At 43.9% G+C, this 18,061-nt stretch overlaps 1 protein-coding gene across 3 annotated transcripts in view; it reads right to left on the minus strand.

Annotated features, from left to right (window-relative positions):
• Window positions 1-1,416: 1,416 nt before the first annotated feature.
• Window positions 1,417-18,061, minus strand: part of LOC146636641 (phospholipid-transporting ATPase ABCA1) — a 214,854-nt gene continuing 198,209 nt past the window's right edge. For all 3 annotated transcript variants that reach the window (XM_085349624.1, XM_085349622.1, XM_085349625.1), the window contains exons 48-49: window positions 7,195-7,438; window positions 1,417-1,545 (exon numbers count right to left, since the gene is read on the minus strand). In XM_085349624.1, the coding sequence (XP_085205750.1) occupies window positions 1,417-1,545; window positions 7,195-7,438 (373 nt within the window). The remainder of the gene's footprint in view (window positions 1,546-7,194; window positions 7,439-18,061) is intronic.

The following is an 18,061-nucleotide window of genomic DNA, read 5'->3' on the forward strand; positions in this document are numbered from 1 at the left end:
CGTGGCTAAGAAGGAAGCTAACAAGCTTAGCTAGCTAGGTACCCGTATCTGATCAATGCAACTTAAAGTATAAAAAGAAAACAGGATTATGTGTGATTAACTCATTCACTGCCATTGACGTCTATAGCCGTCAATTGCAGTGAATGAGTCAATGGGTTTAACTCATTCACTGCCAGCCATTGGCAGTGAATGAGTTAAGATTATGACCACATCTTCAGAGGCAGAACTACTTATGTAGAAGGTGAACTGTGCCAAAGCCAGCAAAAATACAGCAGAAGGATCTTAAAATTTAAGGCCTTATAAGCTAACACAATATAAATAAAAATGTGTTTTTGCTCACACATTCATTGCTAAATCTCATGAAACATTTGACGTGCGCTCGATTACATTCCTGATGCCTACATATAATAGAGATAAAGCCCTGCAAGCTTTGGCCGGTGCAAACATTTAGCACCTTTCTTGCAGGCGCAACATGTTCGACAGCCACTGCTGCAAACTCAGTGCTTGTTATTGAACACCATCTACAGCTAATTGTAGGCTCCTTCAGATACAAAGCCAATACATGTGGCAGAGTAGTTATTTATCACTGGAGTGCCTATCAGCAGCTGGGATGGCAGCCTGAAACTAACTGCTGCTTTAGACTTTTTGAGTTGATTTATCTTTGTTCAATCAGCAGCAAATGTAAACAAATGATAGGAGTCTAAAGCATCAGTCAGTCTGAAGGTCAAGGCTGAGGTAGTGCCGTGCAATTTGTAATGCTAGGGGAAGCACAGGGGGAGATGTGGTGGAATGATCTACAATAAATGTGCAAACAAAACCAAAGTGGTGTTATTTCAGTTGTTTAACCTTTGTGAAATACAGCATTTCCTGCACTCGCACCTACAATCTTATTAAGTCATTTTTGTCAGGCTTTGCTCTTAAAGTTGGTTTTAGTCAAATGGAAATCAGCCTGTGTGGTAAAAAAGAAAAATAATTATTTTATTTTAAATGTAAATTGATTGACTTTGCATGCTGAAGAATTTGGATAATCGAGTTGAATACGTCACGATTCTAGTGCAGCAACCTGCCCTTCTTGTGTCAAACCAGGGAGTTCTAGAAAACTCCACAAACTTTGCAGTAGCATTCACTGTAACCAACTATTTACGGTGTCAGAATGAAAGGAAGGCTACAAAATCAGGCATTTGTAAATGAGTTAAAAAACTGGCTTGGCGAGGGACACTTATGGAAAACATCATGAATAATTGGAAACTTTGCAAGCCTGCTGATAAACCCTGAAAGCAGGGGCATGCTATATTTAGTAATTAAAGCTAAATTAGGTTAGGAACTCATTTGGTTGCCAGTGCAAGTACTGCAGATTCCCTTATTTTAAAGGCATATCGCTGGACGACTGTAGATGCGGTTCTTTTCTTGTGCGCGTTACACCTTTTCTGCTACTTGGGAGCTCCTCAGATACTCCAACGGCAGCTCGTCTGAAACATCCACCGGGTTGCTATAGGCCTCAGAGTCCTCTTCATCGTGCTGCTGCCTCGCAAAATTCACAAAGACCTGGAATACAAATGAGGAGAAGAAAGTACTTAAAAGCAAAGGCAAGATAATAAACTTCTGCTGAAGGGCCCATGGACACTTCTCGTTTGCGCTCTCTCCCCACCCTCTGCCTTTAAAACAAACAGAAATAGCGGCACGGACGACGGGGTGCATGAGAATGAGATGCCAGTCGAGGGCTACGGAACATCAAGCAAGCGTCTCGGCTCACACAGTGAATGTCAGTTTGACATCTTTGACCAGCAGAGAAAGAGAATAAAACAATCATTCTTCTCTCTGTGATGCCCATTTAATGTCAGACGAAATCAATCCTATGGCGTTCATAAAAAGCAGTGTGTATTTCATTGTGCTGTAAACATCACAGGCGAGCGGGCGTTTTAGTCTCTTAGCATCGGCGGTAAAGCTACACAAAGACTCTCTGCAGACGGAGAGGGAGAGGAAAAAAAGGCAACAAAGCGGATCATATAAAATGATAAGAGCATTGCTTTTCCATTTAACCATTTTCATTGGCTGTGTGAATATAACAGGACACGCAAATTACTAGATTGCACTTAAAATCTAAATGGAAAATAAATAAAATTGTCCTCCAAGCCAATCCCATCAGCAGCTACTCAGAGGCCCTATCAATTAAACCTTTCTTCACAGATACACACTTGCTAAATCAAATAGCAAATAAGCACATGCAGAAGGCCATGGATGAAGAGAAATAAACATTAGTAGCCTGTTCTTCTGGGCTTAAAAACAACCCTCTTTTGTTTTATTGAAGCTCAGACGGGTAATAGAGATCTATCCAGTCAGCCTTTGAGGCTTCTGTTTTTAATTAACCGGTGAATATAATCTGAAACCTTATAATTTAATGGTAATGAAGTCTTTATTAGCATTAACTTCCATCTTTTGAACAAAGGACATACATTTGCCAATTACTCTGATATATTTACGTTGTCATTACTGACAACATGTCTTCACTAGTGAAAATACGGCTTTTCTATCGCTAAAGTAATGACCTCGTTTTATGTGCCGTATACATCTAGAGTCTGACGTTTGAGAACTACAGCAGTTTGCTTTCTTCCTGAGAGTTAGATGAGAATATTGATACCATTAGTTATTCCCGTGTTCAGCCTTGAATTGAAGCTAGCAGGTGATCAGTCTATTTTAGCAACAAAGAGGAGCCCAAAAACACCTGCCGGCATTTTTAAATCGTGCCGAGCACACAGACAAAAAATTAACTACATACCAACTTCTGCTGAAAGCAAAAGCTTCTATCTATCTATGGTTTCACAGTCCATAAAGATCAAGAATGACTTGATGTGTAATCCACACAAACTCCATGTGTGAGCACAAAGTATATTTCACTTCCAAACATATAATTAAATGATTTTGCCTGTTTTGTTTCCATGTTTTAGGTTAAACAAGACACGATGTTGTGTGACAGCAGGTGCTTTTCTCTCCTGCTCGCGGGAACATTAATTAGCCTATCTAGACATTTAAGTAGATCTGTCTTCCATGCAGACATTCATTATGAGAGAATTCTTGGCTCAGTTCAGGACATGAATATGCACAATGTGTTTTTCTGGTTCCTCTGCGATCTAACGTCACGTGCCTAAACAGAATCACGCTGATATCTATTGGCCACAGAGCACGTGAGCAGCTGAAGAGGTGACGTACGCTCTTTCACCACACAGGGTTAAACTAAAAAGCCATGTTACTCTGATTCAAACAAAGATACTTCCTGTCATAAAGTTAAAATGATCTGATCTGATCTTCAGGTTTTTGCTATTTATCCTTTCTCTGTCCTCTGGGAGTTTTTTTCTTTCCTGCCATCACAAAGTGCTTTATACCTTAAAGAATAAAATGCATTGAGGAGACTGTTGTGATTTGGCCCTATATAAATAAGCCTGAACTGAATGGTTAAAGAAAACTTTAATAATAACAATAAAACCACATGAACAGTCATTTTTTACTGAATAGTGTAACTACGTGGATAAAACTTCCTTATAGAGAAGCTGCTAAGTGTAAGCTCATTGAGCTAGTAATGTCATAACATCAGCAGCGTGTATCAAGGTCACCGTTGTCAAGACATCTTCTCAGCAGAGAATAAATACGAGGATAAGAATGACAACAAATGCACCCTCCGCCCACCTCTGCTGGCCTCTGACTCACTGGCTTGATGTGCTGAGGCATGCACAGCATTTCATATTCATAGTCAAGGCTGCGTAGTTGTACAGCAGAATTGCAAAGTGCTGTTTGTCTTGAACTTTCTGCAAAACTGAGCGTGGGAGCTTTAATGATGCAGCCATTTTTTGACTGAGACAAGCATGGCTAAATTCCTCCGGTGCGCTGCGGTGTGATTATTTCGTAATGTTCACTTTCTGCATTTAGCCAACCATCCATTCATGACCTGAACGTCATGCACCAGCGCTGCTGAGTGGCATTTTCTTAATAACAGATGGATACAGGCATTAATTACATTATAGGGGTGCGCTGGGGTGTTTATTTGGTACCCACTGAGGCAGAACCCAGAAGGGGAAGGACGCGAATCAGCCAATTAACCTCAGCTATACATCAAAGAAGTCCTTGCAGAATTTAAACTGGCTGTTTTTACATTCGTTACATGTCATTAAAATATTCCTGCTCATCTCAAGATCCCAAACAGAATCTCTCACAATGTCTAAAAGTGGAAGATTTTAATTGTGTGATCAAACCAGTATTTAACGCTTCTGAACAATCATCATGAGTCGCAGCAGTATCAGGGTTATCAGGTGAGTGATGGGTCAGTCACACTAGATTATAAATACTACAGCAGTAGGAAAAAAATCACTGCTTATCCAGCGACAGCTCTGAATTTGTACACTTTTGGCCGAGTGCAGGTACACATTTTCGATGCGCTTCTTTGCAACATGGGACTCGGTTCAATTGGTTACCAGTTACCATTATTATTATTATTAGGGTGCCTAATGCTTTTGCCATTTTGCAAATATATTGTCATCCTGCAGGGACTACATCATGATTTGTGGAGGAATATCTGAATTGGTATTTCTTATTCTTACGCTTTGTTTTTAGTACATGCTAACGCTGCGGCTAAATGCTTCCCTGTTTTCAAATTCCAACTTTGTCTCCCAGATTATTTGACTAAAGCTGGGAGGTCAAAAAATGTTTGATGCTTGAAAAAAAAGTGGACGCTAACTCAAACAACAACGTTGCTTAAAAACATCAAAATATGCAGAATATTGTCTGTTTCATTTGTTCACAAGCGTGAGGTAGTATCGGTTCACAGGCGCGTTGTGAAATAAAAGCGCGTTTAAAAAAATACTGAAAGAGGGGACCTAAGTAAAGAAACTTTATAATCAACACATGCATACATATCGGATGATATATGGATCGAAAAGGTCGGCTGCTCCATTAGTGCTTCGGCGACGGTGCCAGAAAAAGCCGCAAACGTTTCTCGTTTCTGCAGAAGCCGCTTCTACGAGACCATTGTGAAAGTCACATTTTCCTTTTAAATCCCTGCCCTGCACTGTCCTGGCCATCAGCATTAACGCCTGAGCTCAAGGCCGTGCGGATCAATATTAATTGTAGTGCAAGTTGGGTGTTATACTGTAGGTCAAGGCTCCTCTCTATAAATCACCAGCTGAAAGGTGACTGTCTGGGTCTCCACAGGTTCTCCAGCCCTCCCCCCGTCTGTGTGTTAATACTGTGACCTGCTGGTCCAAGAATGATTTATTTACTGCCTCTGATCTGGTAAATATTGACCAGAGCAGAATGTGGGGCAAGAAGACATAAATGTTAAAACAGATATTATGCAAGGTTCACCGCTGATCTGTGAAGTCCTGTTAAAAACGCTTTATGGAAAAAGAAAAAAACCTTGCAGGCCAAATTGAAGCATTGAGCTTTTCATTAAATTTGACACTCCTAAAGGGCAGATTTTACTTAAAGATTCTGCAGAAGACTGATTTATTTTGAATTATGGGTAATCTACAAGTTGATCATCTGTGCAGTGTCCTTTATAAGACATAATTCGATTTAAATCCAGTCGTGACATTGCACAACTGAACGAACAGACAATTCAACGCATCTGTGTCAATTTTGTTGTTTCTCTTTTTTAAGGCTTTTCTTTTTTCACCCGTGGCGGAGTGGAAAGATGACCTTTCTGGACCCCTCAGAGGTTACTCTCACCTCCCACATGGTCATCTGCTGCTGAGCTAATGGTGGGTTTGGAAGACACACACGTACTTGCCACTCACTGCCTGATTGCATTAGGTCCCTGGGGCTGTTTGGAAAACACAAGGTGAATCCAGTCCGCAACACGCAGCGCTCGGTTTATCTCGCCAATCAGTAAGCTGAGCTAGTGCACTCTGGCTGGAATAAAATAAAACAAAAAGATACTGGCTGCACGAGTTTTATATAATCAGTCCAGATTTGGGATCAATACTGGTAGCTGGCGGCTGAACAATCTTGGCCGTCCAAACTCAGTGCACTCCTCATTGGTCTGTCTGACAGCCTAAATGGCAGAAAACAATGTGTAGACAATGACAGATCTTTAAATCTTATCCGCTACTGGGCAGACCTGCATTAAACAGGAGCACCTAAAATGGTCAATGCATTGATTGATGAGCTAGTGAGCCATTAAAAGGGAGCAGCAACAGAATTACAGTAGGCTTGTAGAATTACACTAAATTTAGTTGGTGCATCGCTTTTGCATCGGCCTGCACCACCTAGTGGAAGGCTCAAGCTGTTCTTATATACAGAAGATGGGCAGAGTGCTTCCAGCTCAACGCAGCAACAACAGTCAGTTTCATCATAATCACATTTCACAGATTTGAGCTGTGACACTTTTCAAAGCTGCCTCTGGATGTTACTTTTGTTTCGACTTTTATGCTTGATCTTTGCTTTCAATTTTCATGTGCTGCTTGAAGGTATCAAAACACTTAAAAATGCATCATTTAACAGTAAACCAAGTTTACGCTCTTACCTTACTTCTTTCCAAGCAGAGATCTCACATCTCTCATATTACTTTTTTCTTTATTACGGATTAAAGAGGATCACGACTGCCTACTACACAAGAGGAAACCTCCAGAGCTGCAACCACAGAAGAGGTAAAAAAGTGCAGTTCATCAAGGTGATACTTAGAGGCTGGCCCCAAAAGGGAGTCAGTATAGGGTATGATTTTTTTTTTCTCCACAGTTTAGAAAAACTCCTCCACAACAGCTAATCAAGTCAAGAACACTCTCGTGGACGTAGGCATATCATTGTCAAAGTCTACAATCAAGAGACGCCTTCATGAATGGACTTACAGAGGGTTTCCAACAAGGTGCAAAGCACTGGTTACACTCAAGGACGGATGAGGCAGAAAGAATAATAACCCAAAGTATTCTGCAAAAGTAACTCAGGAGTTTCTCACTAGAAAATAAACGGCCAAGTCAGTCATCTGATCTCAGAGTTCTCGACTTCAAACAGTCAAGTGATTTTCATCCAAGTATGAAAAGCAATCCTATGAGTTTGTCCAACTATTGAAACACTATTGAAATCCATGATGCATAATTATAATAATGAATTGTGATCGTTTCACTTGATTGAAAATCAAGCCAAAACAACAAAATTGTGTTAGTGCCCAACTGCATATGTTTTCTTTTTTTTTCCTTTTTTCCACCTCACCTGGTCCAAAGTTGTCTGGGACACCGAGTAGTCCTCCACACGCAGCCTCCGCTGATGCCTGGTGAACTGGCTGAAGATATTGGCCAAAGCTCCCTGTGCGTGTGGGAACTGATACTGCAGCGTGTTGTGATGCTTCTCTTTGAGAACGCTGCCCGGAAAGGTCTTCTGGACGAAGTCCTCGACTGGCTTCAGTGCGGGCGGAGAGCCACCGACCCTCACAATCACAGTGTAGCCATCACCAAATCTAAAAAAAAGAGAGGTCATTATGACACATTTAGTGCCAGACAAAAAAGAGAAGAGCCGCAAACAAGCGTGTTAGTGCCAAATAATGATCTCTCCTCTCCTGTTGTCATGCCATAGCGCGACAGAGAACAGGGATGTGTACTAGAACAAACAGACGTGCCAGGAAGGAGAAGGAATATAAATGAAGTATTGAAAACGGAATTGCGCTCATGTTTCCCAGCCATTTCTAGCTTCCTGGATTAAGTAAGCAGGAGGAGCAGGTGAGTCAGACACAGCGAACCGCAAAGCCAGCTCAACTTTAACAAGTATGTTGGTAGCGGATAGAAAAAAAATTTATTTTCCAAATTATGTGTGTAACTAATATAAAAGAAAGCATTCATTTGGTTGACGAAGTGCTGCCATGCCATGCTGCCCCCCATAGACTCTTTTAGCATCTTTTTGCTAAATGATTTGATTTCACTGCCTGCCACGTCACTATTTTGGTTCAGTTTCACTGCTCTCAGCAACCTTGCACCAAATGAGAATCTGTTTTCAGCCAGGAAGCTGTTACACATCACCAACCCAGCATCAAGTAGAGAGGGTAAGCCACTATCTGGAGTACAGACTCGAGCATCGAGCGGCTAAAGAGACAGCGACTTCCCTCAGGAAGTTGCTGCAGAACAAAACGGAGGTAAAGGAGATTCATTATGACACTTCTGATGACACCTCTGACGACTCACACGTGTCTTCTGGGCGCTTACATATCCAGTGAACTGTTTGTATTGTTTGGTAACAATTCTGGATATGGTCTTAATGAGCTTGTTTGTTTCGCTAACCGTAAAATAGCAGTGCGTGAAAATAAATAATTAAATGCTTCTCTAATAATCTGAACATACAAACTTTGTCTAAAGCATGCTGAGAAAAACAGCAAAATAAGTCATCATACATGAGAGGGTACATTAACAAAAGTATGCTCCACTGAACAGTCAGCATGCCATTTTTGAAAATGTGTCAGAATGCAACACCGCTACGAACAATATCCTGGACATAAAGTGTTGGCACAAATGAAAATGGGTCATAGCTAAGCTCTAAAGTTAATTAGCATTCTACATCTTTCCGAATGTGTGCTGTGTCTGGTGAGCACCAAATAAAACTCTGTGCCTTGTTATTCTGTCGTTAGCACTCTGATGACCCATTGTTTTCTGCCTAATTAATTCCCTAATGTTGGATTTACTCATGGAAACGTCCATTGCGGCTAGTGTGAAGCTACATGCAATTAAAGTCAGGGGCTCCCTTAGTGACAATTAGAGATATGGTGAATAAACTACAGGCCTACATGCTCCCAGAGAGACAGGAAGCAAAGTTCTGTGCTAGTTCTGAGAAATGCATCGCACACCCAGGATGGGTTGCAGCACACCTTCAGTTAAATCATTCTCAGTTGAGGAGCCACAGTCCAGGCCTGATGCAACTTTGTATAAATTATTGATGGCAACTCTTATTTAATACTCATTTTCATTAAGAATGCATAAGAGTTTCTAATGCTCCTTTCAAAAGTGGGTCTTATCACAGCAAGGACTCAGTTAAGCCACATACTGCAATGCTATGGCGCATGCTAGCATGTTGTCCGTCCACAATAACAACAACAACAGCCTCCATCCAACCGGCCGACCAACAGGGAGGATCTGAGAACTGTGCCTGTGCTGTGATCTCCTCAGGGGCTGCACACCACGGGTGATCAAAAGCATCCCCATGTATCTCTAAAACATATTATGTAGTGCACTGCATGTGGATAGTACAGTGGGTGGCTTACAAGTATCAGCGTGTTACTGCTTGGGCAACCCTTTGACCATTCAAGATGTTACTCCACACTGGATTAATCCCTGCTCTCAGCTCTGCTATGAAATACTTTGCTTTTGCTACGCATCTATTTGGTTCTTTCCACCATGAAAGGTTCATACAAAACTGGCTGTTTCACAGATTAATAGTTTTTAATAGTCAGTCGCGTGAAAACCCAAGTGTACTTATCTTGGCCAAGTGCTGAGCCCAAAGACTAACTGTGAATCTGCTCGCCAAGAGATCCGGTTAGAAATGTGTATGTTTTCATCCCACATTGGCTTTCTGTAAGCTACAGAGGACTCGCGCGCTGTGTTGCGAGTCCTCTGGGTGCTTAAATTATTTGCAGCTTCTAATGTGAAACAAATGTTTTCCTCACAATCCCTGCGTAAGAATAACATAATGTCACCACGCTCTGCTCCTCTAGAGTGTGCACGATCAAGCTGGACAGCATTACAATCCTGTTATTATGGGATTAGTTTAATAATAACCCCACCACCCCACTCCTCCCTCTAAAAACCTCAGTGCTGTTGAAGATTGTAAAGACTAGAATTTACAGTTAAATTTAATTATGGGCTATGTTATTATGTAAATACAATATATATCCATGCATATAACTGTCTGTCCTGTCTCCCTCCCCTCACCCTCAAACAGTCGGGATAGATGGCCCCGCCCCTCCCTGAGCCTGGTTCTGCCAGAGGTTGCTTCCTGTTAAAAGGGAGTTTTTCCTTCCCACTGTCACCAAGCACTTTTTGGGGGGTTTCTCTGTATTATTGTAGCGTCTTTACCTTACAACATAAAGCACCTTGAATTGAACTGTTCTTCAGCATGGTTACTGGTGTCCCCAAGAGAGAAACTAGTATATCACAACTTGGCTCATTTTTATAAACAACAGTCTGCACATGCATATATAGTATTTCCAAGGATTCTTGGTAACTGAAGTTGCTTTGGTGTCCATTTGTAGTCCAAGTACCACGAGCCTATAACGTTTGACCAGGCTTTCAGGCTCAGCTCATATTGTCAAGTCTGTGACCACAATCTCTGCGTGTTTATTGTATCTAGCAGCTCTCATGATCAGCTAGGTGCAAAAACATTTTTTTGCAAAGATCCAACAGGCCAAGAAAGCATTTAGTTGAACAGTTTACAGTAATGACGGAGATAAAATGCCTTATCAGAATCAGAATCAGAATCAGAATGGGTTTATTGCCAGATGTTGAGGTTTACAACATTAGGAAATTGCTGCGGTGCTTCAGTGCAGACAATAAGAATTAAAGTGCTATGTAGAAAGAAAGATATGTGCATGCGATATACATGAGATATATACATGAGAATAAGAATTATGAGTGCTACGTAGAAAGATATATACATGAGTGCAGGTGGTGATCAGTGCCAAACATGAAATGATGCAGTGACACAGCGTAGGGTCATGTGTTAGTGGCGGGGACAGTCATGTGGTTATTGTTCATGTGTCCAACAGCAGAGGGGAAGAAACTGTTCTTGTGGCGAGAGGTTCTGGTGCGAATGGACCGGAGGCTCCTGCCTGGAGCAGGTCAAACAGACTGTGTCCAGGGTGAGAAGGGTCAGCTGAGATCCGGGCTGCACGCCGCAGTGTCCTGGAGGTGTACAGGTCCTGCAGAGATGGGAGTCTGCAGCCAATCACCTTCTCAGCAGAGCGCACAACACGCTGCAGTCTCTGTTTGTCCCTGATAGTGGCTCCAGCGTACCACACGGTGATGGAGGAGGTGAGGATGGACTCGATGATTGCAGTGTAGAATTGCATCATCGTCCGTGTTGGCAGGTTGAATTTCTTCAGCTGCCTCAGGAAGTACATCCTCTGCTGGGCTTTCTTGATGACGGAGGTGATGGTGGGCTCCCACTTCAGGTCCTGGGTGATGGTGGTACCCAGGAAGCGGAATGAGTCCACAGAGGTGATGGGGGTGTCAGTCAGGATGATGGGGGGGAGTGGGGCTGTGTGCTTCCTGAAGTCCACAATAATCTCCACTGTCTTCTGGGCATTCAGCACCAGGTTGTTTTGGCTGCACCAAGACACCAGACGTTCAACCTCCCTCCTGTAGGCAGACTCGTCCCCGTCCGAGATGAGCCCAATGACGGTGGTGTCATCTGCGAACTTGATTAGCTTGACAGACTGGTGGGTGGAGGTGCAGCAGTTGGTGTACAGGGAGAAGAGCAGAGGAGAAAGAACACAGCCCTGAGGGGAGCCGGTGCTGATGGTCCGGGAGTCCGAGACATTCTTTCCCAGCCTCACGTGCTGCTTCCTGTCCGTCAGGAAGTCAGTGATCCACCGGCAGATGGGATCAGGCACATTCATCTGGGAAAGCTTGCCTCGGAGATGGTCTGGAAGGATGGTGTTGAAGGCAGAGCTGAAGTCCACAAACAGGATCCTGGCGTAGGTTCCTGGGGAGTCCAGATGCTGCAGGATGAAGTGTAGGGCCATGTTGATGGCGTCGTCTACAGACCTGTTGGCTCTATATGCAAACTGCAGGGGGTCCAGGAGGGGGGCCGTGAGGGTCCTGAGATGGGAGAGAACTAGGCGCTCAAAAGACTTCATGACCACAGATGTCAGAGCCACGGGTCTGTAGTCATTTAGTCCAGTGATCCTAGGTTTCTTGGGGACAGGGATTATGGTAGAGGACTTGAAGCAGGCAGGCACATGACATGCCTGCAGTGAGGAGTTGAAGATGCCAGAAAACACTGGGGCCAGCTCGTTTGCACAGTGTCTGAGGGTGGCAGGAGACACACCGTCTGGGCCGGGAGCTTTCCGAGCATTCAGACTCCTAAACTGCTTCCTCACATCTGCTTCATGAATATGAAGAGTTGTGGTCGGAGGAGGTGGTGTGAAATCCTCTTTTGTGTGGGGTGAGGGGGCGGGTGTTGCAGGTGAACAGTTTGAAGGTGGTGATGGCTCTATGGAGGGGGGAGAGGTGGGGGAATGAGTGTCCAAAGTGCCTCTATTGTTGGGGTCGTTGGAGGTGTGAAGGCTGCCTGATGGCTCGTCAAAACAGCAGTAGAAGTCGTTAAGGGTGTTGGCTAAGAGCAAGTCGTCAGTGGAGTGGGGGGTTTTAGGCTTGTAGTTTGTAATATTCCTAAAACCTTTCCACACAGAGGCCGAGTCATTCTCTGAGATCTGCTGCTGCATCTTCTCAGAGTGCTGATGTTTGGCAATGTCCACTTCTTTAGTGAACCTGTACTTGGCCTCTCTGTAGCAGTCCCTGTCTCCGCTTCTGAACGCCTTACTCTTTTCCAGCCACAGCTTTTTGAGTTTAGGAGTAAACCAGGGTTTGTCGTTGTTATAACTCACCCTGGTGCGTGATGGCACAATGCTGTCCTCACAGAAGTGGATATAGGAGGTGACAGTGTCCGTAAACTCGTCCAAGCTGTTAGAAGCAGCCTTCATTGTGTCCCAGTCTGTGGTCTCCAAACACGCGCGAAGCTCCTCCACAGCCTCGTTGCTCCACAGTTTTTTGGTCCTCGCGACAGGTTTGGAGAGCTTCAGCCTCTGTCTGTACGCGGGGATCAGGTGGATCATGACGTGGTCAGAAAGTCCGAGTGAAGCGCGCGGCACCGCGCGATAGGCCCCGCTGATCGTGCTGTAGCAGTGGTCCAATGTCCTCTCCTCTCTGGTCGGGCATTTAATATACTGCTTGTATTTCGGAAGCTCATGGCTCAGATTGGCTTTGTTAAAGTCCCCAAGAGCAATGATGAGAGAGTCCGGGTATGTCCGCTCCATGTGGAGAATCTGCTCTGCGAGTGCGCACTGAGCTGCTTGCGCATCCGCGTCTGGCAGGATGTAAACAGCGGCCAGGATGAATGAAGCAAACTCCCGCGGAGAATAAAACGGTTTGCAGTGAATAAAAAGATATTCCAGAGAGGGAGAGCAGTGCTGAGCAATCACTGTTACATCTGTGCACCAGCCACTATTGATGTAGAAGCAGACACCTCCACCTTTGGTTTTACCGGAGAGAGCGGCCTGCCGGTCCGCGCGCAGCAGATGAAAGCCCTCCAGCTTGAGCGCGCAGTCCGGGATGTCCTCACTGAGCCACGACTCCGTAAAACATAAGACACAGGAGGAGGCAAAGTCTCTGTTCATGCTTCTCATCAGGGCCAGTTCGTCTATCTTATTCCAGAGTGAGCGTACATTAGAAAGGAAGATCCCAGGAAGGGCCGTTCTCAGTCCGCGTCTCCTCAAACGCACGAGTACGCCGGCTCGCTTCCCTCTCTTTCGACGTCTCACTTTCCTGATCAGAGTCAGCAGTAAATCTGCCGCAGATGCGACAAATATTGGAAATAAATCCACAGGCGTTGTAGTCCTGCAGTTAAGGAGCTCTTCTCTGGTGTAAGAGTATCCAGAGGAGTGCCCAGACACAGAAGAAATGCACAAAAACAAGACAAGACAACTTATGAATTATCTTCCCCCCCATTCTGTCTCTCTTTGTCTTTCCTTCATTGCAGGAGCAACACAGAAGCTACGGGCAGTACTTTGTGTAAAAAACCCACAAAAACCAAACCAGCATTTCTCTGTTTCTGTATTCACATCAAAACACGCTATTTAATCTCTGATACACTGTCTGTCTTGGCTCTCCTCAATTAAACTCTGGCTGCGTTGGGGGAAAGGTAAGCTCAGCTATCAACAAACAGAGCTTGCACTGCTTGGCGTGGTCATAACAATGGCGCTGCATGTGTGAAACAATAATTAACTTTAAACTGGCGACATAGAAACTAAAAGCGAGAGCTGTGCTACTTGGGGTTGAATATAGCTCGCGAGAAAATAATGAAGGGATTATATTTACAGTCATGACTGCACCACTTTGTCACAGCTAATCCTTTCATAATATTTTACATTAGAGATACGATACAGCGGCGCAACACAGCATGGCAGAGCCGCTGTAATGTCTGCGGCGCAGTTCTCGCTTCTTCATTTTCATTATTCTGCCTCGATCCTCTCCTTCGCCCTGGTCCGCTGGAAAGTCGTTCTTCCGTGTAATTTAAAACAAACAACAGCCAGACACAGATAAGGGCATGACAGGCAGGAAATAATTCGGCTGCCTTACTTCATCTGAGGGAGTCTGGAAAGGTCACCCTCACCACTGCCAAACCTTGTATTTGTGTCCGCGGGGTGGGGGGAACGGAGGGCATGAGGTCACGTTATGGCTTGGGTGGTCTGATGCTTTGATCAGGCAGGAAGTCATCCAAAAAAGTTTCTTAGCTCCTGGAGGAGAAGCTAAAAGAGCTCGAGGCAGAGGCTCCATTAACAGTGTAAGGACAGAGGGATGCATGGGCAATCTCTGTCCAGTTAAACTGCAATTTAGGGAGCCATAAAAAAATAGAAGTGACAAAAAATATCGAAACCTACTGTAAATTTGAGTCCCCCTTAGCAATTTTCTTTGCCGAAAACAAAACAAACAAAAGGCAAAAGAATAAATCAGCATAATGTGAATATATTACCTTTCTCATAAAATACATTTCAAAGCCTGTATCAAACATGCATTGTTTATATCCGTGTTTGCTTGCTAATATTCTTTTTCAATTTGCAAAGTGTATTTTCCTGTCTGTAGATGTGTATCCTTGCTTGTGTGCTAACAGAGCACATGATGACACTGCAGTATCCTCATGTTTAAAATTAAGACCTGAACGGGAGCTTCTGTTGGCTGTGTGCATGCATGCAGACAAGGAAACTGGGATTTTTAAGTTACTGTTGTAGATGGAATAGTGCGCTGTGGATCTCTCGTACGATACTTAAGAGCATATACACCAATCAGGCTTTAACATTATGGACTTTTTTAGTGACGTTAATAACACTGGTTATGTCTCCATTGTGGCACCTGGATATATTAGAATATTTTGTCCTGAAAGTTGCTGGTAGAAGCAGGGAAAATGGGCAATCATGAGGATTTAGGCGAGTTTGAGGGGAAACTGTGATGGCCTAACGACTGAGTCAGAGTATCTCCAAACTGAAGCTCTTGTGAGATTTTCTTCATCTGCTCTGATGAATCATTTTACAGGAACAACCTGGAGGAGAGGCTGCTGGTGACATTTTACAGAGCCACCATAGAGAGCATCCTAACGTACGGCATAACAACATGGTATGCAGAGTGCTCAGCTGCACACACCTGAAGAGCCCACTTGTTCAGGAATGGTTTGAGGAGACTACGGCGGCTTTGAGGTGTTGACTTGGCCTCCAAATTCCCCAGACCCTAATCGAGCACCTGTGTGATGTACTAGACAAACAAGTCTAGGTCTATGGAGGCTCCACCTCACAACTTACAGGACTTAAAGCAGTGGTGTCCAGGCCTCGAGGGCCGGTGTCCTGCACGTTTTAGATGTGTCCTTGATCCAACACAGCTGATTAACATGGCTAAATTACCTCCTCAACATGTCTTGAAGTTCTCCAGAGGCCTGGTAATGAACTAATCCTTTGATTCAGGTGTGTAGACCCAGGGCGAGATCTAAAACCTGCAGGACACCGGCCCTCGAGGCCTGGAGTTGACCAAGCCTGACTTAAAGGACCTGTTGCTAACACTTAGTGCAGATACCACAGCACACCTTCAGGGGACTAGTGGAGTCCATGCCTCAGTGGGTCACGGCTGTTTTGGCAGCCAAATGACAGATCATCTCATGACAGATGGTCATAATGTTATGCCTCATCAGTGTATATTGACTTAAATCAGCTTTAAATAAAACTCAAAGTATGAATGAGTTCAAACTATCACATAGTGTCTTATTAAAAACATCCTTTATCAGTGCTAAGGTGTTATGCATAGGTATATAATAAAAAACTGATCTTAAAATTAAGTAAGGCTGCGCTCAGCGTTTCACTCTACTTCTGCATTTTGGCTTTGTTTGGTTAAATAAATAATGACATGACGTAATTGCCCCGTGTTGTTGTTTATCTGAGATTGCATTGACCTGCTGAGCACCAGATTATATGTAAAACCTTAGAATTTAAAGAGAGACTATGTTACTGTTAGGCGTGCGCTCATATGAAACTGTTACAAAGTTTCAATTAATGATGTCACGTGTGTCCAAATGTTCTCTATGACCTAAAAGAGCTGGCTTCAGGCTACCAAGAAAAAAAAAAAGATACATTTTTGTGACGTCACAGGGAACACTCCTCGACAGCAAAACTGCAGCTTAAAGCAGTTTGTGAGGGGCAGCCAATCGGAGGAAAGTTGCCTCAAAACGAAGGCCCGAGATGAGATAACTATTGAGCTGTGAATCACTTAAAGTTACTGTAGCAGAGTCTTAGAGTAAATTATGGAACTGTAAATGAACACACAAGGTCACCTTTGGTGTTACTTTAATTTACCTGTGTGATTGCATGGCAAGAAATATCTAAGATGTATTTACAAGGCACTGGCATGGGCTCATATGAAGGCCATCCTGTGGCTTGTAAAAGTTATGACTACTGCATTTTCAATAAGCATGAGCTTCATAAACCGAAATTAATAATATTGATAAAAGCGTCACCTGTGCAATTCATCACTTTTGGTTATTTGCTATCAATCCACAATCAAATGTTGCTCATCTTGAACAAATACATATGGATGGGACGTATACTGCACCTCATCTGTGACCGCCAATGTTCTGGCAGGCTAAATGACACCTGCACTGGCGACGCACTGTACACTGTAAAGAGAATTATTTTGTCATTCATCTCCGCGGGTGACATGCACTTAAAAACCGTAAACTATTTAGTTAATGGCGCACCTGCAGAGCTGACGCAGAGTGAGTGGGAGGCGAGTTTATTGGACTTCTCTTAACGTCAACTTCGGGTGGGGGGATGGATCCAAACTTTTCTACACGGCTCTTGTAAAAAACTCCTCAGCGCTCGAAGCACATTACCTTAATGCATTTAAGGCACTTTGCATCCTAGTTTTATTTCATGATGTGCTTTAAGCAAGGAGAAAATCTGACTGGAGGCTGTGGGGTGTGCTTACCGCAGCTACTCGGTGAAGTGGGGATATGAATGATATCAATCAGTGAAAAATCCTGCAAAGGCTAGTGGGTGTCCTTCCAAACTGACAAGATTATAGGGGAGCTTTGAAGCTGCTTTTATTGGTTCCTCCACTTCATTTGGGTTTACTTAACACCTGGGAACCTTCAGACTAGCATGCTGCTAGACTGAAGCCCTATTTACAGCCCCTTGTGCATTTTATACTTATTTATTTCTCCCCATGCCCATCAGCCTTTCATAAATTTCTAGAAGTGTGATTGATTTGAGCGGCTCAATGCCAGGGCAGGTTTAAAAAAAAAAAAAGACAGGGTGTTTTTAACACCCATGGTGGAAGATAATGGAGAGGCTACTCGAGATGGCTGCCCTATTTCTCTGAAACGCACCACCCTACCGAATCTTCAGCTCCTCTCGCACACTGACTACGTCTCTAGTGGTCTAAAATGGGCCATTTTGGCTCATTTGAGGGTTGACTAATACGCCAAAGGCAGGGGTGGGTGCGGCAGCAGAAGGGCATCTGTGTGATAAATACACGCGTGCTGTCGAACTAAAGGGGGCAGTGCTAACAAGGACTTGGATGACTGGGCTGAAAGCCTCGCCACCTTCGTAGAGAGTCGGGAATAAATAAGAGTAATAGGGTGAGAGGCTTCTGAAGGAGAAGAGTCAGTCGGGGGAGGTGACGGGTGGGAGCAAGAGTTGAGAATGTGGTAGGGGTGAGCATGTATTACATGCGAGCAACAGGGGGTCAAAATGTGAGTGCTGCCCCCGTGGAGAGAGATCTGCACTCCTCTCGAGGGTTTGTGATGAAAAAGAGATGGGAAAATGGGACAGGGAAGGAGCTCC

Source organism: Diplotaxodon limnothrissa, linkage group LG3 (genome assembly GCF_057381915.1).
Source record: "Diplotaxodon limnothrissa isolate DT_005_m linkage group LG3, D_limnothrissa_male_GT1.1, whole genome shotgun sequence".
NCBI classification, from domain to species: Eukaryota; Metazoa; Chordata; class Actinopteri; order Cichliformes; family Cichlidae; genus Diplotaxodon; species Diplotaxodon limnothrissa.